This window comes from Stigmatopora argus, chromosome 1 (assembly GCF_051989625.1).
Source record: "Stigmatopora argus isolate UIUO_Sarg chromosome 1, RoL_Sarg_1.0, whole genome shotgun sequence".
In the NCBI taxonomy this organism is placed as follows: domain Eukaryota; kingdom Metazoa; phylum Chordata; class Actinopteri; order Syngnathiformes; family Syngnathidae; genus Stigmatopora; species Stigmatopora argus.
This window is the reverse complement of record NC_135387.1, coordinates 13,260,138-13,288,005: the sequence shown is the minus strand read 5'-3', so window position 1 is coordinate 13,288,005 and position 27,868 is coordinate 13,260,138. Positions and strand designations below refer to the sequence as shown.

At 39.6% G+C, this 27,868-nt stretch overlaps 1 protein-coding gene across 1 annotated transcript; it reads right to left on the bottom strand.

The window, feature by feature from the left end:
• LOC144070840 (chemokine-like protein TAFA-1) lies at window positions 1-23,462 on the bottom strand. The gene is made up of 5 exons (XM_077595305.1): window positions 23,318-23,462; window positions 3,606-3,746; window positions 2,246-2,370; window positions 2,037-2,125; window positions 1-721 (listed from the first exon to the last, which is right to left on the bottom strand). The coding sequence occupies exons 1-4, from the start codon at window positions 23,460-23,462 to the stop codon at window positions 2,090-2,092; spliced, it is 447 nt and encodes a 148-aa protein (XP_077451431.1). The 3' UTR covers window positions 1-721; window positions 2,037-2,089.
• Between the last annotated feature and the right edge of the window lie 4,406 nt (window positions 23,463-27,868).

Below are 27,868 nucleotides of genomic sequence, written 5' to 3'. Positions count from 1 at the left end.
TACAGGAACAAAGACTTTAATGACATTTCATCACATTTCATCGACATATGGCTTCATATGTACAATATCATCATTTGAATGATTTGACACAAATAAGGCATTTCAAGTGTCGAAAACAACCTAGTGGTATCGGATATTTGGCAAGTCAAGATTCTTTTCAGGGTCTTTGATGTGTTACCAAGTTGGACTGGTAAAGCTGTTGAAGAGGTGGTCAAAGGCATACAAGGACCAGAGAAACAAATGTACAGTATCAAGACACACAGGTTTAAATTGTAAGACACCCCCGACTCTTCTTCTTAATTCTTCATTCACGGTTCCACCATAAATAAAATTCTTTTGCACAATAAAAAACAAAGAGTTTATGTACAAATCTTGCCCTCACACAATGCTTATAAAAGAAAACCCTGAGGGCTGTCAACTCATTTACTGTCTCCTCTCTGCCCCCGGGCCCGCTAGTAGACAGACGCCTGACATCTGCTGAAGTGAGCAGGACAACCTCCTCATTTGACGTCTCGGCTCCAAGTTTTGCAAAAGTAATGAAATTATATTTGTAACAAGGTTAGGATGATTCTGACGATCCCGCAGGTAGCCTGGAGCATCCGTAGAGTCAGCAGCCTTGAGCGGGATGCGAATGATGTATTCTACAACTTTATACACTGGAATCACGACTTAAAACAACGGAAAGTTTGTTGAATACGTGCTCCTTGGTCCTTTGAAAATGCTAAAAGGAGGAGAAACAGCACTTAGTGGAATGGTTAAAATTACAATATTATGATGTCATTATGCCGGTACACGGTCGATTGGTCGCCGGTCTTTTGGTCGCCAGTCTTTTGGTCGCCCGGAAGGTTATTGATAATTACCATTTAAATCGTTGCTCAAATTCCCCAAATACAAACTGGGAATTACTATTTAGTCATACTTAATGCCCTATTAATTATTAGGCTAAAGAAAAGCTCCAAATTTCCTGGACTTTTATTGTTTTTTGTTGGAGAACTTGTTAAGACCCTGACTGACGTACCTTCCTTAAGGGGACAACTCATGTACATACAAACTCTTATGCACTCACACGTCGGCTCAGCGAAACTGCTCAGGGCTATTGTTGGCTTTTATTGATGCGTAGACCGCGTTGTTTTACCTTGTTTTGTCGCCGGTCTTTTGGTCATCGGTCTTTTGGTCGCCGGTCTTTTGGTCACCCGTTGTCGCGGTCCAGGCGACCAAAAGACCGCGACCAAAAGACCGCGACCAAAAGACCGCGACCAAAAGACCGGCGACCAAAAGACGGCAACCAAAAGACCGGCGACCAATCGACCGCACACGCATTATGCCCTATCAAGCTAGCCCCCGGTCCGCTGCACTCCTCTGGTCACCCCTTTAAGGGTGAGAATCTATGTAAAACTGTAATTAAACATGACGGATGTCAACTAAAAAATGTTCAGAGACATTTCATTGAGGTTGATACATGGGTGAATTAACAGGAATCTGAATTTGCTGCCAAACTGCTGCTCGCGTTGATGAGATGCCTACTCATACTCAAATATCTGCTTGTAGGTCACAGTAATTATCAATCAGAATATCTAAGGGCTCCAAGAATCAAATTTGAATTGTAAACATGATTTTGGCAGCCATGTTCAAATAGCACCAATATTGTTGACTTTTACTTTTTAAATGTGTGCTCTGCAGTACGTTACTCAATAATTTGCTCAACCAATTGTTGTTGCATTTGATATTACTCCAATAAAATATGGTAAAATGAACAACTTTACTTAACAATTCAATACAAATAATAGTTAAACAGGAATTGTAAAAAGGTAAATGTAAGAATGTAAAAAAATATACCGTTAAGTTAAATATAACTGAACAGTAGACCAAAAAAATGACCAAAAAATAAAATATTTAAGGCAGTTTGAAGATTTATTCGCATTTTTAGGTGTCACAAGAGGAAGTGATCGTACCACTGCACATTTTTATAACCTAGTACCTCCTATATATACTGTAACTTTTTCCAACAGAAATTTCTTTTAGTATGAAAACCTTACCTGCAATGCAGCCTTTGCACTGAAGATGCTCACTTGCAAGGTCTTGCAAGGCTTCAGTACATTGATGACGTCGGGTATGGCTGAGTGTTCTAGAAACGGGGGTGGGAGGGTAATATTGTCATAAGTAAGACTTTAATATTCACCGGTAGAATTTCATGCTCTACATTTCTCCCTTAACACTGTACTGCGGTCAAGCGAGGTTATCTTACCCTGGTGGTTTTGATTTTGTTGCCTGCATAGCACATCCAGCCTGAGTTGTCAGGGAGCGTCTTGCATTCTTCTCCCTCCAGGCAAGGCTCCATCTCACACCACCACCTTCCAATTACAATGGACGCTACAGGCAGCAAAGACAAGAGACACTAATAGAGGTGTCAAACAAACTGCAAATCCAGCTCAAGCCAGGCACTCTGAAATTAAGTGATTTTTTCCCCTGGAGTTGGCAGTAGGTAATCTGGCCAGTCATTTTTCTTGTACTGCACTTGCTTTGCAGCTTTAATGATTGGGTGAAAGAGTGAAAGTAATACTTTTCATGAAATAAGCGGTAAATGTGAAAGAAATGCCAACCACATTTGTGTCACTGGGGGAGAAAATTGACTTTAAAATCGACTTAAATACAGGGCTAGTAGACAGAAAATGGTGCATAATGAGTATTAGTAAGAGTCTATCAATGCTGAGAATGACAGATTTTGCAATGAAGCAGCTAAACCTGGAGACTTTAAGAATATTTGTGAAGCGGATTCACAATGAGAGCTGTCTATGAGATGGCTTCCAATCGACAATCTGCCCTTTTGGCGTGTGGAGTCTGTTGCAGACGTTTGACAGTGGGTGAAACATTATTGTACCTTGACAAGCTACTCATTCAATATTTCCAACTTGTTGTTGTTTTTTTTAACTTTTTTTCACACAGAAGCCCAGTCTAAACGATTGGCTGTCAAATGAGAGGAGAAATACAGAAAAAAAGGGATTTTGATTCTCTATAGTATTACTACTAGTACTTTTTTATGGTTTTTCATGTGTGCTTTCAGCGGCACATTCGTGGTACAGTGGTAACTTTACTTATGAAGCTCTCTACAGAAATATACCTATGGCAATTCTTTATTGTCCTACCATTGCAACATAACGTCTTGTTTGAAGCACAAGAGACACTCACCCACACACACATATATATGTATGTATATATATATATATATATATATATATATATATATATATATATATATATATATATATATATATATATATCTATGTATGTATATATATGTATATGTATATATATATATATCAGTGGCGGGCCGTCAGGGCCTTCAAGGCCTTCTCTGCTGGCCTAAGAAATATCTGAATCATATTATATTTTGTCCATCAATACGTACTTATTATTCCAAATGGTCTGTTAGCTTCCTTGGATTGATACGTTGAAGGCGCTACCAGAAAATGCACCGCCCGCCACTGATATATACATGTATGTGTATATGTATGTATTTGGTGTTATCACAATCAGTGAATGAGTTAATCGGTAAACTAGCAATTGAACATAATTTTGCCCTAATTTCAATATATCATTGTACTCACCATCAACACACGAAGGTCTGTTCCTGGTGGTTCCAGCCACCTTCCCCGGAAGGCAAGAACACTTGACAGTTTGCGAGCGCTCCTCAATACGATTCTTATTACAGCATCTGTGAGCAGCAATTACTTCACACGTGCCCCCCTCTGATAAGGGAAAAAAAGAACAACAGTACATTAAATCGGCAGCTCTGGGGTGAACTAAAACAACATTCTCCTACACGAGAGCGCTGGTTTGTTTTATTATTTATCCATTTAATCATATTTGTCCTTAAGTTGGAGTTTGTGTTATTCAGGTGAAATGCTGGCGCTCGATAATCATGCACAAATTCCCTATATACATTAATCATTGATTTTAACTGCTGAAATCCACTCAGCGAGAACACTACAAGATATCACCGTAAACATGAATAATAAGTCTGTGTGGTACACCCTTTGAGGACTAAAAAACCCTGCAGCTTATTGATGTGGAGTGATGATGAAGAGACATGAGAGTGTAGAGGAAAAAAAAGGTTCTATTAGTGGGAGAAGAGGTCTGCTTCAGGGTCGTCATGAATATGAACACGGACTCCGCTGTGCAATTATCGGCCGGCTACGAGCTGCGCCCCAAAGGATGGGAGGCCCGTACGAGTGCCGTCAACCCACCTCGACCGCAGGGGCATCTCCCAACCGCTGCGTTCTGACTCTCCAACAGCGAGAGTAGAGGACCACTGTGACAATTACAGCCGCCAGCGTGACACAAGATCAAGGATGGTGTGAGGAGAAAGAGGCGAGGGGGCCCAAAGGTGTAGCAGGTATATTGGCAGTAAAGTGATGTTTGACAATGAGCTGCGGCTTTGAGAAATGTGCCCCAGTTTGCCTGGATTTCCTTGCTATATTTGAATATTTCCTTTTCCAAGTCTGTTCAAATGCACCGGCTTTTCCTAGAAGCTCCTTGATCAGTCATAATCTTATGTATTCATTCCGCCATGTAGCTCCATTCTTCCGTTCCTTCTAGTGCTTATCTTGTTCAGGGTCACACGAAGCTGGAGCCGATCTCAGCGTGTTCTTAGACTCAGTCAAAGCTGCATTAAAAACACAAATTCAGAGTATACAGTGCGGGGGAAAGGACCGTGAACTCTTTACAATATGTTAGATTTATGCATAAAGTGGTCCTAAAATGTAGGATGTGGTGTCTGCAAAGTGAAGAGTGGTCATCAAGAATTTCCTGAAGTTGTCCATCAGATCTGCACAACCATCAAGATGATTTTTGAAGCATTCCATTTTGTAAAACGGTTGCTTTTCAGGAAAGTTTCTGGTATAACTGCTTTGAAATCATGCCGCAGTGTCTAAATCAGGCAGAGTTCAGGAGTCAATATACAAACTCTTTCAGAGTTGGAAATTACAAAAATAATAAAAAAATGAGGCCTTGTCTACATGTTACAGCGTAAGAGTTCTGCATTTCACACTTTATTTAAAAAAAATAACTGCTCAAAATCCCTTGCATGAGCCAATGCATTTTACATTTATTCAAATCTTGGACGTGAAGTTGAATACAATGTCGCTTTGTTAAGCAGGGACAAATCTAAAGAATGACAAATCACCAGCATCTGTGCCTCTGACGGAGTTCCTTCCTCGGGGATGGTAGGGCAATGTGGCCAAATATAACTGTCCTTTATGTTGTCCTTTCCCTGTTCTTTTATATTTTGGAAAAGAAAAAAAAGAAGTTGTCTGCCTCTCTGTTAGCAAACCATACGTCTGTGTTAAAAAAGACTGGGCTTTTGGGAGATCAAAATTCAATCAGTTAGCCGATTAATCATTCTGCTCCTAATTTAGACAGCAAATAATTATGTGTGGTGTGAGCTCCTATGGGATTTTCAACAGGGCCCCACTTGACCTGCTCGGTGGAAGTAGATCACTTAGCTCTCATGCACTTGACTCACTCATATTCCACACTCATCGTTGCATTAGGGTGAACTCTACAGGGCTAATTGAAGATATTCGTCCTCGTGAGCCGACGTCGGATTTCTTTGATGTGAATGATGAGAGAACAACTGTCACATCACAGTATGGTATGGCACATACATATAACACATGATTATAGAGAGGAAAAAAATGTTTTTTTTACACATGCGAGTGTGTTATACAAATAAATGGTCAATTCCAGAAATGTATTGTTATATATTTTTTTATTCATTCATTTTTAAATTCAGTCCTGTTCAGCTGCTTTGACATTGAGAATGGGAATTAAACAGTCTTTATAGGCTAAAGTTATTCAATATGCCACATTAAGTAGCCCAAAGGCTACTCTCATTTTGGTTGTTAACATTGTTTTGTTTGTTAAGAGAAAGCAGTGGACAGAAATTGGATTTGGGTCACAGAGAAGAATGGAAGAATAAAAAAAACAAACATCATCAAATACTCATGCAGCCTATTGTCTGAAGCCGTGGTACCATGATCTTACTGTATTTATCAGGGGACACAAAGTGAGGGAGGAGGGCATTCACCTACTAACCAAAGCATATGAGGAAGGAAGCTAAGTCAGATAGGAACAGAAAAAGAAAAGGTGAGGGCGCAAGCTATGCCAGTAATGTGATGCAGGCAAATCGGCATTTCGATAAATCATTAATGCGTCAACAACCCACTTTTTGCTCTCTGATTTTCGCTAATCCTAAAACCTGGTTTTGTGTATCCGCTCTGGTGTGTGTTAGTCATGCAAAAACTGAAACTGCCAAAGCCGCCCCACCCCCAACAAGCGGGGAGTGAGCGTGGCATGTCCCTAGACCAGGGGTGGGCAAACTATTCCAGAAAGGGCCCCAGTGGGTGCAGGTTTTCGTTCCAACCTATAAGAGGAAACAGCAGCCTTCGAGGACCGGTTTGCCAACCCCTGGCTTAGACTCAAAAACTGAGTGCATGGGATACCATAAGCTCTCCAGGGCCCAGGGTGGTCTACGAGTTGCCACCAACCAGCATTCAGGTAGAGGACAAAGAGATGCACATTGCCCACCGACATGGGCCTATCCAGAACTACCACTACACCACTGCAACACCAGCTATTGCTGTGGCTTTCAGGTTGTCTACAAACAGCTACTACTTTAGCCATTAAAATAAAAAAAATACAGAAAAAAAGAACACTCTAATTTGGATACCCTTGAACGCTTGACACCTAAATTTACATTTAGCAAGTAATACAAAGAAATTGGCAGAAAACATTGGAAAGCGGCAACCCCTGAGGGCATATGCTGCAAGTCTCCCACAGATATAAGTGGCTAAGAACCAAAAATATTTTCTATCCATCCGCTGTACCGGTAATTGTCACTAGGGTTTTTTCATTTGAGCTAGATACTTCCCCCTTTTGTTCTGTTGAATAAGAAATTAATAATTATTTAGCCAAGAAAACAATTACCTGTTTATTTTCTGTACTGTAGAGAAGAATGGGCATAGTCACTGGGTTTAATTCTTGGAGTCGGTCCGGGAGAATGTTTGTGGCTGTCTAATGCATTCAAGAAAAGGGCATGCATGTGAAACATTAAACGTGATGCACCAGCGGAAGCAGTGGGGCATCATTTGAAAACAACAGCCCACAGGGGTTTGTTCTTCTTAATGCACTGCCGTAATTGCAGAAGACAGCCCCAGATTTCTGCTTTGATCTATTAAAAAACACGCTGCTTCAACGGAATTAACTTGCATTGCTTGTCGGTAGCAAACAGAGCAAAGATAGCGCTATATTTAGATATCATCACCTCACAAAAATACATTGAAACCGCAGTAATGCTCATCAGGACGATAGCTCCAGCAGGTGCAGACTATGTCATTTAATTTAAATGTTGCCTACTTTCTGTTTGTGTTGTGAATGCCTCACAGAAAGCTTGGCTGCCAACATTCTAATTGTCTTCACACTTTGTGTACTATACATGTGGTCTCGCGGGGAACATTTTGATTGACGGTGTCTCGCAGGAATTTTTATGCTTCAGGTCAGAGTCGGTGCACGAGGTCTCAACTGGAGCTGCAGTGCAACCATCTTCATTACGCTGCTGAGGTGAGAAACTGCCAGGTAACGAGGTCTTCGTATCATTTTTAGCCCTCAAAAAGTCTTGTGCTGCAGATGTTGGATTGTTTTTTTCTGGACTGCTTTTCCGTTTGTTTATTTTTCTCAAATTCTGCACGATATAGTGCGCTAAGAAAAAAAACAACAACAACACGACACACAATGATGAATTTTTTACATGGCAGCTGCAGATTCCAGAATTTTACTATTACTAAATACACAAATGCAAATTACACGCAAAAAAACTGTATAGTGCTTCAGTTACTGCAGATTTTAGATAGAAAATGTAACATTGTCATTTTTGTCAATACTGTGAACCATATGCAAACAGCATACCTGTCAGCCTCTGCCGATAACTGCCCTTATAAATGATTATGATTCCCCTTACAAACCCCCCAAAAAACTTACAAACACCGTACGAGTCTAAGGTTTTTTGGGGGGTTTGTAAGGGGAATCATAATCATTTATAAGGGCAGTTATCGGCAGAGGTTGACAGGTATGAAACAGTCTTTATGGCGATGTCACTTAAAAAGCTGTCGTCTTGGCAGTCGAGCCTGCTGATGACCAAACTACTTGAGATCAGTTTGGAAGAAATGGTGTGTAGATAGAAGGTTAGGATAACTTTACTATGTAACTGCAGACCAGATTGGTTGGTTGGTCACAGTGACAATGTGGATTCAAGCCCTGGTGGGCGAGAGGGTAGTATGGGAAAGAGTGGGATGTTCTCACCATCAGACCGGTACTTGCCAAATTTTTGTTGTTTGGTGTAAAACGCAAATCGATGAATTGTAGCGTCTTTAACTCTATGGCTGCCATTGACGGATAGCCCTCTCGTCCATTTGAACAGTTCAGTTCTTCAATTATTGAAGGCCTATTTTCACACCCTCATACTAAACTAAAAAGTAGTTGAGAGATATTCAAGCAATTGAATATTTATTCTCTCAAACCAGCAATAAGATTCTTGATATTTCAGATGTCAATATGTGTAGTTTCAAAACTAACCCAAATGGAAACTTGTGTTCAAAAGATGGTTTATTTTTACTCAGCTCCGTCTTTCCGAGTAATTTTCAATTGTAAATGGAAGAAATGGAAGGCAAATATATATAAAATCATGACAAGGCTTTGTAGCAAGATGCGTTTCACATCTGCTGTTACGAGGGTCAAGAATCAACTTTGATGCTGAAGCGCTGATGTAATTCGTTTTAACATTCTCACTGCAGATGTATCTGCTTTAATTCCGGGCACTGAACAGATTTTTCCTACATCAGAAAAGTATAATTGCACACTTTCACATCAAAGAATTCATTAGCTCCTGTGATAGTCACATGGGTTCTTAGACCATGCTTTTCTGTAGTGTGTAAATTGCTTCGGGTCTCGTCAAATAATAGATCATCTAACTAAAAGAATTATAGGAGAAAAATGATTTTAAACAGTTCCAGGCACATTGTGATGTCTTGATCCGTGCCCCGACAGATTTCCCGTCACTTTCTGCACGTTAGTTCACCGTGAAGAGACAGTTTTGTTACAGATGCACATCAAGATGTAACAGCGTGTTGACAGGTTGTGTAAAATGTGTTTTAACAAGCCCTCTGGCAAGGGATGCGCTTTGTTTAAGTTCACTTCATGAAAATCCGTCCGCGTTTTTGGTGAAAAGCTTACAGCACACATTTGACCAAAAGTAGATTATCCCCCGTTACGCCAGACAGTTCCACTGATGATGAATGATTGCAGAAGAGTGAGCAAAATTAACTCTTAACTCTCAATAACTTCTTATTATATAAACATAATCCCACCTCGGGCTGGCTTGTTTTTTAATTACATTTATTTATTATGGACACTGCATTCATGAGAAATCATTTTTGTACATTGAAAAAAATATATACGTATATATTTTAAAAAGGCAATATTTGAGGGAAATATTTGCTTCCCTGAATGTTTTGCATCGCTGTGGTTATTTTGTTCACTTTCTTTCATGTGGTCTTTCCATTTTTTTTCCACATAAGTGCCTAGAAATTTTGACAAACTTCACAATTATTACTTACCTACCATAAATATAGATTTATGCCTTATTTAGGTGATGTCTTCATCTGCAGTAGTTTAGTTTAGTTTAACATTATAGCACAGTTTATCCTGCTATTTAGTGCCTTGTCCATTCATTAGATTTTTTTTCTACAACTTGTATCAACAAACTACACTCTCTTAGCCACTTGTGTCCCCTCCATGTGTGTCTCATCGTCTCATTACTTCGTTTGTATTTAGTTCCATGGTTGCCCAGGATTTTCTACTAGATATCTTCCAATTATTCCAATGCTTGGAACGTGCTCTTTTAAATTCCATAGGCTCCAAACTTACGCTTTCATATTGAATATGTGAAGCACTTTCTTTTGGGAGCTGCAAATGTTTCTTCAAACGTGACAAAAACACAGCACTGTGTGCGGAATTTTGGACATTCTATCATTATAGAAATGCCTCTATTAAATTAGTTTAGTTGGTGTTAAATCTCTGGAGGTGCTCACCCCTGTCATTTGAATAAGCCCTTCAACACAGTGCCTGACCACATTACATAGGGATGTAAACGTACAGTATGTACTATTGGCTAAAATTTCATATTCCAAGAGTTGATTTAATGAGTGAGTGGGCAGCCCTGACTGTTCATTCCAGATACTATAACTAAAAAAGCCTGAGGGACTCAGTGCGGTAACATGACGTTCGGCACGAAAGCTCTCGCTGCCTGATTGGCAGTGCTCTCAGACGCACTATAAAGCCTATATTTAACACGGACAGTTTAACACTTCTCTTCTGGAAGTGTTTTTTTTACATTTGAACAGTGGTCCCTTCGAAAAGTAGTTTAATTTTCTCTTTGTTCACATTCTGAACTCCAAAACACTTCCTATTGAAACGAATAAAAAATGATTTTTTTTGTCATTTACGTGTTTTGGTCTCCTAAAACAACACTTTTGAATTTTTTTCTTTCCTTTCTATAAAAATAACTTTTCTAACTAGAACATTTTGTTCTACCCACACCCATCCAGGTATAGAACTTGTTGAACTTCAACTAGGAAGGGCAATATATAACTTAATGTCAAACTTCTCCTTGCCGTGAAATCAGTCAAGTTGTATTATGGAGCAAAAAATTGGATGGACAAAGAATCATATCTTCAAAAACCCATAAATGTTCTACTCTTATCTGAGGACGTGTCGTTGGTCATGAATGTCTTCCTTCCGATGTGCTTGACATCTGAATGAATATCAATAAGTGCCCTTCTTCTATAGCAGCAAAAAGCAAAGTAGTTGACAGCATGACCCCGTGGTTAATTATTTTCAGTTTGAAAGTCATTTAAGAAGAGACAGCAGGTTCCGATCTCCGAACCACAGAGGTCCGTGTTGTTGGGCAACATGCTTGTCACCTTTTAATGAGAAATGCATCCAAGGTGACCCATAATAAGAACCGCTTTCTCCACCAGCCAGCAGGCGACTGGTTTTTTTTTCTCTGTCGGCATAAGGTCAAATTAATGCAGATGGAGGACTAAAATATGTGACTGCACGTTGTCAAAATATTTTCTCTCGTTCTTGGGTGAAAGAATAAATCCCTGCAGTGCTTTTGTTATTCAAGAATGACACATTGCTCGATAAACTCTGAGACAAATTTGTTTTGAAACCAGAAAGAAAAAACAATGGACAATGGACATGTTGGAGTAAATAATGTTCGAAGCGAGTCAGAGTATATGTGACAATTGAAGTTGAAGTGAATGCTTGAAAAGAATTTCAAATTAGGAACACATCAAAATGAGACACTGGATCGCGATAGAAACTTCAGAACAAGTTACTAGCAAAGAGAATCTTGCAATTGCTGGCAAAAGCACAGAGCGAGGCAAAAATTCAAAATAGTCCTTGACAACGCGTCAGCCATGAGAACAAGTGTGAACTTAGAGATTTCAAAATGATACCAAGCGTGAGTGTATCTGACATACATAATCAGGTGGAAAAAAATGTTTTTATTTTTTTGTTTTACAAGACTGGGACTAATTAAACACTCACAAAGCTCTGACTCTCATGAGAGTGAGACCCATTTGTGCCTGTAATGTATTGCTTCCAGCAACACATGGCATTTTTTCATGTTCATTAAACTCATAAAAACAAAGACACACACACACACTCAACATTATTCTCTTCCGCCAGCTACCTCTCAGGAAAAGCTAAATTTAAAGGCACATTTGTGTCCTCTGTAACTTTAATGTTGCTCCCCCTCTAAATGTCAAGTTGCACACAACCTTCGTTCAAAATCCATTTCCTCATATGGCAAACGTTCTAAACTCTTATTCCATATTCTAGATGGCAAGAACTGATAAAAGTCTTACATTCAGAGAGAGAAAAAAAAGAAAGCTGCAATAGAGTGGGAGCCTTTAGTGAAGAGCTGCCGGCTGACCTCGGGTGGATGCTGTGCCTCACTGTTGGGTGCCAGCAGGAATGCAGCATGTAAATCTTCTAATAAAACATAACCCAATGGCTAAATGATCTCTGGTCCTGAATGACAGGAATCTTAGGGCAGCTCGTCAGAGACCTGCCAAAATGTTGCCTTTCCCTGTTTTTGTTCCGTATATATAAAAAAAAATCATTCTAAAATTAATTAAAGCCACCCGATGGTACAGTTGTTCTTTTGTTTGACTTCGATTTGGACAGAGTAGGATTGATTACTACTCGGTGGTTGTGTGATTGTAAGTGCGATTGGTTGCCTGTCTCTCTCTACGTGTGTGCTACAACTGACTGGCGACCAGTCTAGGGTGTAGTCCACCTTTTGCCTGAAGTTAGCTATAATAGGCCTCAGCACCCTTCAACCTTAACAAGGATAAGAGGAGTTTAAAATAAATGATTAGAGAAAATTATAAAATAAATTCATTTCAAATCATTATTCATTCATTTCATTTTCCTTACCACTTATCCTCAGAAGGGTCGCCGGGGGTTGCTGGTGCCTTTCCCAGCCAACTATGGGCAGCAGGTGGTGGAAACCCTGAATTTGTTGCCAGCCAATCGCAAGGCACAAGGAGACGGACAACCATTCACACCTTTGGAATAACTGAGATTCTGGAATGAGGCAGAAGTAAGTGCTAACCACCCTTCCACCAGGCCTTAAAATAATTACTAAAGTTTTTTTTAAAATTTGTTTCCTGCCCAAATGCCCCAAAAACATTGTACACCCCCACACCCCTTCACAGTCTAAACAAATTTCATAAGTAGAGAATCATGTACTACTGTGTACATTACATTTGAACAGTTCTGGGTGTTATGACTTTAAATAGCCACTGCCAATGCATTATTTGCATAGAGAATAAAAAGAGCCCCCACAGTACAGATTCATTGTAATTACTCTCAGCAGTTGTGCATGAAGCACCTGTGTGGGTTTATGTGCAAACACCATTTGTCTTTAATTCAGAAGCCCTGCCTTTGGAACAAAAGCTGCTTTTGAATTAATGATAGCGTTGTCTTCCCGCTGTTTCTAAATATTGTATCACACACTTCCGACCTTTGCGTCTCGTAGCTGACATTTTGTACGGCAAATGATCAAGCCGACAGGCCCGATGCAAAATGAAATTTGGGCTATTTGAATGTCTAAAATGGAGTTCATGAATGTTTTTCTTAATTTGGAGTGATTTTGTCACATTCTTGGCCAATTTACAGGGAGTTGTAAAGATGATGATGAAAAATAAGTCATTACGGGTTTGCTTTTATCTTGTCTGAGAGAGCAGTGTAAAACACATTTCATCATTGATAAAAGCTTGTGCAAATGCTCGATTAGTTTCAAGATCCTCTTATTTACAACAGCACTATTGTCGAATAACATTGAAATAGTTGATCATTATTCAAAAGAATAACGATTAGATCTCTTTTTGTTGTTTTGGTCCTTTAAATACTTCAGGGTTTGTCAGTTCTTAAGGTCGCTAAAAAGAGTGGCCCAAAATTGTCCTTTCCCCATTTGGAAATATTGAAGGCTGCATGGGCCAACATGAACCATTTCAGGTTTTCTTGGGGGGAAAAAGAGAAAGAAATTATATTTTTTCCTTGATAAAGCAGACTGTTTATGACTCAGTTTGAGTTTTAGCCATTCTGTGCATGAGCTATGGCCTTTTGTGTACTTCACTGATTAAATCACAATTAATTCTTGATTAATTTATTAATATTCAGAATTTTAAAGGTATGCAATGTAACTAAAACACATTTCCTGTGGTAAGCAAACTTCCAACCCAGAAAGATAATTTAGTATGCTGGTTTAGCAAGCTGAAAATGCAGTAATATGGATAGAAAAGGATTGAAATGATTTTCTTTGCCAGGTAGAAACCAGCTTTAAGAACCATTGGATTCACCATGGCAACAAGAGTGCACTAAATTACACAAAATGTAATGACATAATTACGAACTATAATTTGTGATTGTAGGCAAGTGACGCAAAAGAGAATGATTTTTTTTTCTTTTTATTTTTTTTTAAAGAAAAGCTCCAGGAAAAAAAAGTATTTTCAGTGTGGGTGATGTCCATCACAGAAGGTAACGGAGTTGAAGGATGACTTTTAATTCAATCTTAAGAGTATGAAGGAATTAATAAAATAGCCAAGGCAGCAAAAGCAGATCTCTTTATAATAAAAGCCATTTATAGACAACTTAATTTCTTCTGCTAATGTCAATTGTTATCAAGCTATTATATATCAAATGCAAAATCAGCTTCAATAAACATGAAGGCATTGATGACCTGGTGAATGGCTGTTATAGATTGGAACGTTTATTCATTCATTTTCCATGCCGTGCTTCCCCATAAGGGTTGCAGGGGGTGCTGGAGCATATGCCAGCTGACTTCAGGCTAAAGGCAAACTATACCCTAGACTGGTCGCCAGTTAGCTATAGGGCACACAGACAGACAAACGACCACCCACACTCACAATCATACCGCCACCAGTGGCAATCAAGCCTGCACCTGCCCACACCGAAGTCAGGCGGCTTTAGTTTGTAACAAATTAATAAATAAATAAAAATTGTAGGCAGAGGGGAAAAGTTTGGAATGTAAATTCAATCAGACAAGCCCTGAAATAAAACAGGGAAACAAAAAAAATCTAGAAAGTAAAAAAAACAGGACAAAGTACTGCAAAACAATACATAGACCTTGATATATCCTCCCAGCTGATTTCAAACTCAAAGATTACACCCGACTGTAGTGATGAGTGGACTAGAATATGGATCCACTGATACTAGATTCTAAAATAAAGGTACTACCTTCAATTTGTGTATTTGAGTTATTTGAACATGGTTACTAAACTACTGACATTTTGTTTCGATGATACACCGCATAAGTGCACTGGCATGCAACACTCCTAGGTCAGGCTGACTGTCCAAATATAGCAGACGTGTAAGGAGAGGTGTGTTTGAGCTCCTAACAGCCAATTTATGATGTGTAAAGTTGTGACAACACACAACGCGATATAAAGAGCCCGTGCTCAAATATAGCGCCAAGTGTAATTTTGCATTTCAAAGTCGGGCTGTGGTAGTGGGATTTGCAATCAAAATGGTTGCTCTCCTTCCCACATTCTTAATATCAGTAGGACAGCAATGTAAAGGGAATGATTCTAAGATCCGATGACTTAATTGACTTTTTACATCATGACAATGATTGAGTCATATGTTGAGGGGCGTGGGATTCTCCTGAAATGTGTGAGACACACGCTCAAAGTGTGCAAGCTGAGAACCTTGATGGTAAATAACAAAAAATAAGTAGATTCATTGAGTCTTTGATCATAGTCAGCAGCTCCTATTGAGTAACCACAAAATGCAACTATCTGTGTCTAATGTACAGGATTGTTCTATGGAATTTCCTGCCCATGTCTAACAGAAGTCAGACAAATTAAAGTTTAATACTAATTACTTTTTACAGTGGCCATTACAGACAAATTAATATAAAAAATTCATACTCTGCTGTTACCTCTCTTTAAAAGCCATTGATTTATTCTCAGTTCTTAATGCTCTGCAGGCTCCCTCAAACAACGGTGCTTATTTAACTTACACGCTGACAAAATATAATGGTATTACTAATAGTTTGCCTTGCTACGCACATGCTGAAAGAGCCCTGGAGTAAGAAGGCAGGCAGTCAGCGAAGCACTAGGATGCATTTAGAAAACCGCTGGCAGCCGAGAAACAAAAACAAACCAGGGAGATGTTTTTTACCTGTCATGGACAAAGTGCTCGGAAAGTTCCTCTATTATTCTGTGTGCCAAACATATAAAATATTTAATCACTTGTGTTCAAATAGCTCTTTTTTACTTATTCGGTGCCATTCACAGCCATGGACAACCAATCTATTTTAACTGGGATGTCTGGCAGAGATCATTCACCACCATCAGGACCAACATTATTGACTGCCATTGACAGTGATAGATGTTAAATCCACTTTCTGATGATCTGTGGCAGTGATACGTGATCAGTCACTGCTTGCCCTCTCAGTTCACACCAATTGGACAGCGATTGCCGTCGATAGCACTGAAACATGACCATCCACTGCCAGGCATCTCAGTTCATATGCGAATGAGAGGACGGAAAAAAAAAAATGGATGCAGATGTGAAAATGAGAATGTGCCAAAAGGGACTGATGATAAGGCGTCTTACTGAAAAACAATTGAGGACGCGGCTGGCTCAGAGGTCACGAGGATGACGCATAACAGGACGCCTCATGCTAAATGCTGCACTTACTGCTCTATGTCATCAGCATGTTTGCAGTAGTGTCAAGTTATAAAATAATTTAGAATAATTTGGTGAATCAGGACCTGGTACTACAATGATATGATAATAAATTGTTATATTAACTAACTCCTCTGTTTTGTGATTGGATTGATAATCAGTGATTAAATCCAAGTGCGCGTGAAGCTCATACCTTCAATTTCCGACTCTCAAAAATTGCAGCAATTGAAACGTAGCCACGACCTCACCCTTAAAACGAAAAGAACACAAATTATGTTTCAAGTAGTGAAGCTTTTTTTTCATGGTCTTGCACTCTGTGTAGGGCAGGCAGCATTTGACAAAGAAAACCGGCTAATTAATTAAGCTGTGGGCAAGTGAAATTTGTTTTTGCCAAGAAACGTGGGCCCCTACACATTGGCTGAAAGACTTCAATTAAACATGCCGCTTAAACAAATATCCACAAGCTTAGAGGAGCACTCTCTTATGAATTATGCATTCACCGTTAGACAAAATAAATGGCAAATACTGAAATATGCAAAAGCTATTAGTAACCATGACCATATAATCATCCTGGTAGTCTTCAGATTTATTCACCCTACTTTGAGAAAATTATTTCAGGATGGCTAACAAAAAGAAATCTGTGAAGTGATCAAAAAGCAAGAAAAAAAGTTCTATCGAATATGATCCAATGCCTGCAGAAGCAGCCTCACCTCAAAGCCATTTAAAAAGAGAAACGACATTTTGAGGGGAAAAAAACAAACACAAAACAATAATCCAACTTCCCTGTGCACCACCAAAGTGTCAGTGGTCTGACATCAGAGCAGCATGTGTAATGCTGGCTAAACAAAGTGGGCGCTACAGATGTGGAGAGGCCTTCTGGCTGAAGAGGAACGCCACTTCCCATTGGCACCATGCAAGTGGCATTGACAAAAGCGAACGTACAGATGAGATGAGTGCTGGGGAGAGTTAGTAGAGGATGAGGCATGTCAAACTAATGTGCCTCCAGGATGCATTATATAAGGCTATTAAATTGTCAGTGTCTAAAACAGCGTAGAGAGGATATAACCTTTGTTTGTGACAGCCAAATATCAATTTTTCATGTCCTTGTGAGCAGCCAGCAGCTTCCTTTCTCTGGGCTCAGTCAGAAAAAAATAAAAATATACGTGCCATTAAACCTTATGAAAGGATGACAGGAGCGATTTGAACAATTTGGGAATTTTAAAAATCATAATAACCTATCACTAATGAAAATATTTTGATTAATTGGAGTAGTTTTTGGTGTTGCTTCTCACTAGTCAATGTGTGAAAATGGACAAAAAAGGAGTCTACTTATGGCCATTTTCATTTTTCATTTCACTAATTTAGTTTTATTTCAGAAACGATTGATCACATACAATAATGATTAATTAATGAATGTCATCATTTATCATTAAACTCTGTAACATACGTGTCAATACTGTGCTGTTATTGGCTGCTCACAGTCCTGAAAATTGTAGATGTCGCAACAAATAAATGATCAAATTAATCAACACCTGTATAAACAAATACACCGTGTTTTTTTAGAACTTGTTGGACATACAATGATCCAAATCTTTGGATTTTTATATTCTTGACAAGGTTCATTTCTCTTTACAGTTACATCTTAATGGGAGCCTTACTTAAATTTTTCCTCGAAGGAGTGCAATGACGATAAAAGCAAAGCAATAGATTTGCTCGATGTCCCTTGTGATCAAAAGTGTTGGACAGTTACCAGCAGTGGATGCTGTTCAACTCAAAAGGTGAGCATATATTACATTATGTCCTTTTTCTGAATTGACAGTGCCAGTGACTGAGTCAAAGGTAATTAAAACTTAAACAATATGACGACCCGCCGCCGAGTGAACAGAGGGCAATGTACTGCAGTGTAAGAGGTATCAAGCTGAGTAAAAGATTGATGACTTTTATCTGAATAAATGATATAGGTACTTACACGTGAGTTATTTCTGCTTGTACTCCACCGTGTTCTTCAGCTTCTGCATATTTCAACTCGTTAGATTCAAAAAGTACACTCACAGAAAGAGAATATTGGCGCAGGGATGACAATAGACAACCTTTCAGGTGAGCATAGCGTGATGGCACGAAGCTGACATATGGTGGGTGGAGGTCACGGTAGTGCGAGGCCACCTCAGGCAACTACGGTTATTCTTTGTCCCTCCACATAATGCAACTGCTCACAATCAGCGTCTTGAGTGAGGAATTTCTTTTCAACTAAAGATCAGAATGTTACATTGTGCGTTGAAGCTATAGCTCGACTATTCTAATTTAGTCATACAAATCGGCGTGGCTGGGCCAATCACATCATCCCGTTCTTTTTTTTTTTTACAAATATAAAGGGTTGCCCAAACTATTTTCTCTGAGGGCTGCTTTCAATAAATTTAAAGGCTGCAAGAGAAAAGTTGATATCCTCCTACTTTTATTTATTAAATACACAAGCAGAATCAGGAAAAAAAGATGCTTTTAAAAAGCAGGTTTTAAAATGTAGTATGAATATATCCAAATCGTTCAATCATTGCCAGAACCCAGTGAAATTGGATTGGACATCCATGGCCGTCAGTCGCACCTAAACATGATGCCTTAATACTAGTTTTCTAATATGAGCAGTATTATACTTGGTATACTAGAGTATAGTTAGTTTAGTTTTATTTTCTAGCAAATCACCGCATCACATGCAATCTGGAATGAGTACAAAGTGATACTGTTAAAGCTGGCAATAAATAGCCAAAAAGTAACAGTATGAGGAAAATAATACCTGTTGTGCCAAATTTTAGAAAACTGCAGACACAGGAGAGCAACAATGGGGACAAGGTGACATGCTAGACTGGACTGCTGCCAAAATACATATGTGGAAATCCATCAACTTTCACAATGTTGGCAACAATTCAGAAATATGTATATTTGTATATGGAAGCCCGACGGCCAGGTTTTTAACGTGTTGACCTCACAGTTCTGGGATCGAGGGGTTGGTCTTTACTGTGTGGAGTTTGAATGTTCTTCCCTGGCTTGAGTGGGTTTTCTCCGGGTATTCCGGTTTCCTCCCACATCCCCAAAACATGCAGGTAGCCTGGTTGAACAATGTATGAAAGGGAGCGTGAATGCCTGTCCGTCTCCTTGTGCCCTGCGATTGGCTGGCCACTGATTCATCGTGTCTCCGACTAGTGTCCGTAGTTAGCTGGGATAGGTTCCAGCACCCTCCGCGACCCTTGCGAGGATAAGCGGTTCGGAAAATGAATGTATATATATGGATAAACTATGAAATTATACAAACGTGTAGACTGCAACTACAGTCTTGGTTTATCCTATGAAGGGTCACTACAGCGGATTAACTTTTTCCACTTCAACTTCTCCATTTCATTATCCTCCCCTGTCACTTTCATGTCCTCCATCACTACATCCATGTATTGTCTTGGGGATAGACCTCTAGTCCTGTTCCCTGGCAATTCCACCATCAACATCCTTCTACCGATTTAGTCCCTATCGCTCCTCTGGACGTGTCCAAACCATCCAATTCTGGTCTCTAACCTAGTCACTAAAACGTCTAACCCTCACTGACCCTCTCATTGTCTCATATTTAATTCTATCCAACATGGTCACTCCTATTGGACAACCTCGCCATCTTCTTCTTCGCTACTTCGCTACCTTTTGTATGTATTGTCATGGATTCTATCGATAAAAAGGGCTTTTGTCAACACTGTAACTGTATGCATGGTGGCTTCAATGTTTTTGTGTGTGCAGTGCATTCTATGGCTCTTTGCGCAAAACCCCATTTGTTTTTATAAGCATTTCACTTTTAAATAAGCAATTAAAAGGGGCAAAATATGACTCCATGCATGTCCTAAAGACAAAAAGTTCATAAAAAATTCAGGTGGGTGTAGATGTACGAGTTCAGCTTCCCAAAGACCTAGGTTCGGTATTGTGTTTTAAACTGGTGATTGGGTCTAGTTAAAAGACGCCATCTGAATTAAATGATCAGTCCTTGACTCATTGATGGCTTTTTGCGGTTCTAAAATGAAGCATTCAGACAGAAATGCAAGCAAAAACACACCATTAATTCATGAATTTGATCCCAAACCCCAGCTAAAGTTAATGTAAAATCTAATGTGACATTTGCTGCTGTTATCAAATGCGCAACTACGGTATACTTCCAAATCTCTAATCACAAGGGAGTCCAGTGTCATTTGACTACATGTGCTTTAAAGGAAATATTCTGGCAAAATGATTAATTGAATCTGTCATTCTATTAAGTACAAGCAGAACATTTGTTTTAGCTTTGATGAATCGGTGATTTCAGATTTGAAATATCTCCTCTGGACACTATTGTGGGGTCAAGAATTCACGACCCACAAAATAACATCCCTCCACAGTGCGTTAGAGATGCACGAAGAACACAATCTGTTCTCTTTTGTGCACTATTCGTGCTCTTTGCAGCAAATAAATGCACACCTTATGAATCATAGGGTTGAGTGCAGCAGTGCCTGTATACCAGTAAGGCGGAAAAAAACCCTCCAAGCAATCAGAAATTGTGAGGCAGCAAAAGTAGAGCTAGAGGGTATAGGAAGCACATCTTCTTTTTTGTAATCCCTGACTGTATACTGTAAATATTTTACTATATACAACACCCACATTGGGATCAGGTAGCTACCGACTTATTTGACAAAGTGAGCTTTTTTTATACAGTCGTAAGACGCACATGGAGCACTTTAGAGTACATCCACATAAGCACTTTGTGAGGGATGATGAGGAGCATTTTCTGTGGATGACTTGGTGTCCAGAAGTAAACAAAAATGGTTTGTTTTAGAATTATTACTCGATTGATGGATCCACGGGATAAAAAGAAAAACAACAGACTCCAGCAACAGCAAATGACTTAAGAGATATAAGATTTTCATTGGTTTTCTATGCAAAGAGTTTTACAGACAAATGTAACACCAAGGTTGGAGCCCCCCAACCCTTGAGCCCAGTGGCCTTAAATGTCCAAATAGCATGTGTTTTGTCTAACAATTTTTCCCAATCTGTAACTCCAGTAGTGGGCGATGAAAAAATGTTGGTAGAAAACAAGTGGTGACCCTAAGGAGCATAAAGCGGTTCAGAAAATGAGATGAGAAAACAAGTGGAAGACACAACAACAACTACAACTATGCAACAACTTAAAACAATAATTAGAGTTATTATCTTTAAGACAACTCTTATAATTATTTAGCCTTGGGTCCACTTTCTTCCTAAACATTACACGTGTCATAATGTTCTCCAAAAACATTTTTCTCCAATTAGGAGGTTTAGGGTTATGTGCAGAGAGACACTTTTGCGACAGCGATTGAGTCCATTTTTGTGACATCTCAAGGATCTGAATTCCTACCAGAATGGACACAAGTGAGCCATCGTACTGCGTGGTCTCGATTTCCTGGAGTAATGCCACTCTTGTTGAACTTGTGGCATTTGGCTGGCTTTAATGATTGGCCCGGTGGTCTCCATCCACTGGCCTTCTTGCCACCAATTCGTGACCCGTCAACCCCAATCCTGCCGCCAATCCAACAGCCGCACAACACTGAGCGCAGGACAAATGTCTCAGTGTCTGGATCAATCTGGTCGGGCGGCCAATCCCGTGCTCATAAAACTGACATCTCATTTATCCAAGAGTGAGGACAGGCCACTTCACGCAAAATGGAATGACAGCGCATTTGCACGTTTAGTGGTGGAGAGCTCTGACAAGTCCAAATTGTTCTTTTGACGCAATCGCTTCAATTTTCCCCTCTTTTTTCCCCCATAAATTATACGATTTGAAATGCAAAGTACAAGGAGAGGAAGACGTATGGTCCCTTTGAAAAGGTGACAGCTTCCTCGCCGTCAAATCTGCAGGTGAAAATATATTTACACACCTCCCCGCCCTATGAAAACAAAGTTCAACTACACTGGTTTGGTCATTTCCTATTCAATTTAATTTCACAAGGTGTGCTGTCGCCATTGCTGAGCAAATTGAGTGGAGTCAATGTAGCGGAAATATCAGCTGCAGACTCAAGGAGGAAATTGCAAAATGGAGCGAATATCTGAGGGATCCTCACTAAGGAAGCGAATCCAATTAAGGTTCAATCTTAATGAAGAACAAGCAAGTGGAAAATGTGTCTTCACAAACAATTCCACCTCATATACAATGTGAAAGAAAACAATCATTTCCAGGCTTTGATTTAAGCATTAAATCATTCGCTTCCATTGAAGAATTCCATTTGACTGGCAGTAAATCATCGCTTGTCTGCCATTGATGGCGATAGACGTCCAATCCATTCTAACCGTGAAAATGCATCGGATATTTACTGGTGACATTAGCAGACAATTACTAATTAAAAACACTGCAAGTAAGTTTCAGTCTTAAGTCACTTACTTTAACCAGAGTTATCAAACCTTCATTGTTTCCCAACTGCCACCAATTATATACTTTTACTTGATAACCGTTGAATGGTGAACAAAGTGTATGACAGCCTTGTACAAATAACAATAATTTAGCAGGTTTCTTTAAGGTGTTTGTAGTGCACCGTGGTAAGCAGGAAGGGTCATAGCATTAACATTTTCAAGGGAAAAACAGCAATACTGTGAAAATAAATAAAACATCAAAGCCTTTTTTCCAAACACAACTGTCAGATAAGAAATTATCTTGAGATATGAGATAAACATATGAAATCTTTCCAGCATCCTTGGCACATGCAAGATTCATGCTGAGATGGAATGTATGTGGAAATGTATCATTTTATATTGATTGTTGTAAGGTAAAAAAAAAAAGTGATTTACAATGGAGATAGCGAAATGAACTCTGAGGAAATCGAAGTCCCTCTCTGCTACCTTGTGACAATCTAATTAAACTCGGTGAGCCAAGCCCAGTTACAAAGGCTTTGTTCGATAATCAAGCGAAAAGGTATTTTGTCTTTCTAAAATCGCATAGATAAGGGCTTACCGATCATGTGGATGGTGGTGCGGCCGGGCCTCGTCCCATGCTGCTGCTGCTGTATGGTGTCGTAGAAAGTGGCCTGACACAGCTGAATGGCCGTCATGCTGACCCAGAGGCACAGGCAGAGCAGCCAGGACATGACAGGACACATCTGCTGGGGATCACGTTCACAAACCGTGACGTCAGATGACATATGAAAATGCATTTCCAAGTTTGTGCCGCGCTGAAGGCCTAATCTGCCTCAGTTTCTCAGTTTTTACATTTTTAAGCAAGTGTCATTGTTTTGAAGTTGATATCTTTAATCCACAAGTCCTGAGTTAGCATGTTAAAACTTGATGTTTCGTATTTCAATGTTGTTATTGTTTAGTTTTCATCTGATTGATATATTTTCATGTAGGTGGCCAGGTGGACTTGTGGTAAGAGCGTCGGCCTCACAGTTATGAGATCGAGGGTTCAATTTACAGCATATTGCTGGCAAATAAGAAGAAAAAAGTTTGATATCATATTGTGATAAGTTAACTTATCAGAGGTTGACTTCTGCATTCATCATTCGTTTTCATCATCGTCATCATCATCATCTTCTGTAACGCGCATCCTCTTATGAGTTGTGAGAGTTGCTGGACCCCATCCCAGGGGGAATGGCAGACTGCACCCTAGACCAGGGGTGGTCAAACCAGTCCTCGAGGGCCGCCGGGGGTGCAAGTTTTTTCTTCCAACCAATCCTATACAGACAGTTTAGCCAATGAGGATTCTGCTGAAATAAGAGGCACCTGACTGCAATCCACTGATTGTACTTCTAACATACCAGATTGGTGAAAAGGTTTCCTCTTATGGGTTGGAATGAAAACCTGCATCCACTGTGGCCCTTTGTGGAATACTTTGCCCACCCCTGCCCTAGACTGGTCGCCAGTCAGTCAAAGGGCACATAGAGAGACAGACGACCGTTCGCACTCACAAACATACCACCACCAGCAGGAATCGAGCCCATGCCTGCCCGCACCAAAGTCGGACAAAGCGAACCTCTACACCATCAGGTGGCTCATTTGCATGCTAAAATGTGAAATTTATCACATTAAAATTTCAAATTTAACAGTTTACAATTTATTCAACATTTTAATCTGTTCATCATTCGTAATCTAACATTACTCACTGTCCAATCCTGAAAAGCTCAGTATCTAGGGTAGGAGAGGGACTGGAACCATTTGGTGGTCTGGCATGCAAATATTTGTTTTCTATTGTTCTTGCTGCTCCACGCAAGTGAAGCGTGAATCTTGGCACAAAGATTATTTGAATGTACGCTCTCCCCTGCTGGAATGAAGAATGTTTCATTTGTTTAATGAAACATATATTTGCTTTACTTAAAGCAAAAGCAGCATCTTACTAACTCTAGGGAGTGACAGAATTGTGGTTTAAATTGTCATTCGTGTCATTAAAATATTCAGCATTCAGCTCATTCCCTAATAATCTCCCGGTGGCTGGATTAGAGGTCCTCCTGTAAACACAATATTGTGTGGTATGTTTTCAAAACAATTCCACTGGTTGAAAAAATACACTTATGTGACGAGGAGCAAAGTGACATTTCCAATTCAAGTTTATTTATGGGTCATTTCATGGTTATTTGTCACCAGCCAGGCAAATGAGATTCAATTGATTTGCCTGGACAAATACTAATAAATAGTAAACAGGCAGGCAGTGATGTTTGACATTTGAATGTGATAAATGACCTGGTCATTTTGAGCTTTTAACGTTAACATTCAAACATACTATTTTTTGCCTAAAATGTGATACTTCTCATGTTTAAATGGAATAGCGTGCACATTTTAAGGCAACAAATTAACATTCATAATAATGAACTTTACACTAAACCTTGATACATTTTACCTTTTACCTTTTAAAATGATATTTCACATTCCTTTATGATGATGAATTGTATTAAAATTTAATGTGATTGATTTTTAAATGGGATATGTTTCACATTTGAGTGCGCTTTTCATGTTCCAACGACATAAATTTGATTTCTGGTTCAGAATGTGTGCGTCATATAAATCCGTATTTCTTAATCTGCTCTGCTCCCCTAAAATACTCCAAAGAACAACAAGACAAGCAAAACAAACGAGGCCAAGGATTTTCCATGCAAATGAGGGAGTCATGTTTTAACATGTTAATAATGATCTTGGTGGGGTTTTCTTCTTTTTCCCTTGCTTGTCAGCACCACACTCCAGTACAACTCTGACCCCAGCACTAATGCTAATAATAACGCAAGATGATATGTTCATTTCATATCCCTTTTTATAATTCGGGGATCACGGTGGCAGTAGCCAAGCTACTTTTTCTATCATTTTTCTCCACAGTGTTGCTCTCATTATCACCAGGAGCATGAAATTGATTCTTCATGGCTTGTCTTCCTAGTTTGCCCTGTGTTCTAGCGTGGCACGACACGGCTGCAAATGTGGAGCGATCCCTGGGGAGTTTTTGTTCCCGTGCAGCTGAGATTTCCCCTGACAGACTGATTCCCATCTACTCCTGAGCAGTGTCCCTGCCTCCAAACCAAACTCCAACTTAAAGAAAAGACACGATTAGGCTGCCGAGGCTTTTCTTTGTCTGTCACAATAATGTGACAGTGACACAGCAGAAATAGAAATGAAAAGCTGTTGCAGCACATATTTTAGATGAGAGAAATCATAGATTATAGAAACAGCAACCGTGTTTTTTTTTTAATGGTGAAGACAGAAGGTCTTCATTGGAGTGACGTTGAAGCTATTACATTTTCATCCTCTCTAACAAACTGGCATCATGAATTCACCGACGCGTTCAAAGTTCTGCGCGCACCCTGCTCACTATATTCAAAAGACTCGCCGTATTTGCATGCAGTGGACATGATTTGATTTGAACTTGAAGCTAATTTTCAACCCATCCATTCCAACTTTTAGAGTAAAACGTAAAGAGTGGCCAAATTTGAAATGCTTTCTGCCGTGCTTCCAAATTCTGGGAGCATCCATCAGTACAGTTTGCAAAACAACTAACATTTCTGTCCCTTTTCCTTGCATCTTAAGGCACGATGCCATAAAAGAGCATCTCACCTGAGCAACCGGTCCGAGAGTCTATAAATGTCTCAGCAAAATGCCATAAATCCATCCATGATGCTGCTCATGTTGAGAACTCAACTCACTCTTCCTCGCTGCCGCTCCGCTCTTTTGCCCGCAACAGTGCAGTGAGTCACAGAGACGGGCAAGAGATCTTCACTTCTTTTAAGTCCACCTCTGAAACACCACAGCTGCTCCTTCAAGAGTGGCTCCCACGGAATTCATCTGCACATTTGCATGTGTCGGCACGTGCGGCCAGCTCCTTGTTCAAGTGTAGTGGAATCTCTTCTCTCGCTGTCTGCATCCTCCTCCCAGAGTGAGCGGCTCGGACAGACTCCCCCTCTCGACCCACCCCCACCGCCAGCCGACACTAAGACACCAATGAGGCACCTCCGCGCACCTTCAAGACTATCTCTGAATGAGATACAGTAGCATGTTGTGGGACTGCAGCACCCGAGCAGATGCAAATGCGCGAGACAGGCAGCGTGCACCTACGTGATTAACAAGCAATTACATACTGAAGAATCATCTGGGGGACATTTTCTCCCTTTCTTAGCACGTACAGCTGCCCCACATTATTACAACCCAACTCTGTGGATAGCGAATGGCAACTCCCTCATGGAAAATTGAAATGAAATGTGGAAATATTATGGAATACTCTGTTTTTTGTGTGTGTACTGAACAGAAAAATGTTTACTGAAAGCTATACATGGTAGGATCATTGGTACTGTGTAGCATATTGCAGGCACAGAAGAAAAAAAAGTTTGTTGTCAGAGTATGATAAACTAATTTATCAAAGTTTGACTTCTGCATGCCACACAAAGGCCACACATTAAAAGCTCTCACTTAGTATGTTAAAACATGAAACATACTGTATTAAAGTTGAAAATAATCACAATACTACCTAAAATTCATGAAGTTGTTATGCAAAACGTAACAAATTATTTGTAAGAACATAAAAATGGGAAATTACCACATGAAAAAATTAAAACTATTACAATAAAGTGTGAAAATAATTGCCTTCTAATGTAAAAGGGATTTAAAAAAAAAGACTTTAAGCCTGTTGGTTCTTGATAGCCTATCATTTTTCAAATGTGAACTTTAGTGGTATGTTTAATCATAATGTCGTTAAAATGTTAAATGTGTCACCTTACAATATTTTAAAATACAGAATACTATATATTATTATATACACATTATTAAGTGTGGCCTCGTGATGTAGAGGTTCACTCGCCTGACTTTGGCGCGGGCAGGTGTGGGCTCGATTCCAACTGGTGGCTGTATGATTGTAAGTGCGGAAGGTTGTTTCTCTCTCTGTGCTGTATGTCCTACAGGTGACTGGCGACCAGTCTAGGATGTAGTCTGTCTTTCGCCCAAAGTCAGCTGAGTTAGGCTAAATTGATGTATATTATTAGGCATCTATATAAATATTATTTCCTGTTTGGCAGCAATATGCTTTGGTAGCTTTGGTAGT

What these genes read in the sequence shown, in the direction of transcription:
- LOC144070840 (XM_077595305.1), bottom strand. Translation starts at nt 23,462, where the DNA reads ATGTGTCCTGTCATGTCCTGGCTGCTCTGCCTGTGCCTCTGGGTCAGC. An exon ending in CAGACCTTCGTGTGTTGATG is followed by an intron (nt 2,371 to 3,605) that starts GTGAGTACAATG and finishes TGCTGCCTGTAG; the next exon opens with CGTCCATTGTAATTGGAAGG. An exon ending in ACAAAATCAAAACCACCAGG is followed by an intron (nt 2,126 to 2,245) that starts GTAAGATAACCT and finishes CCCCGTTTCTAG; the next exon opens with AACACTCAGCCATACCCGAC.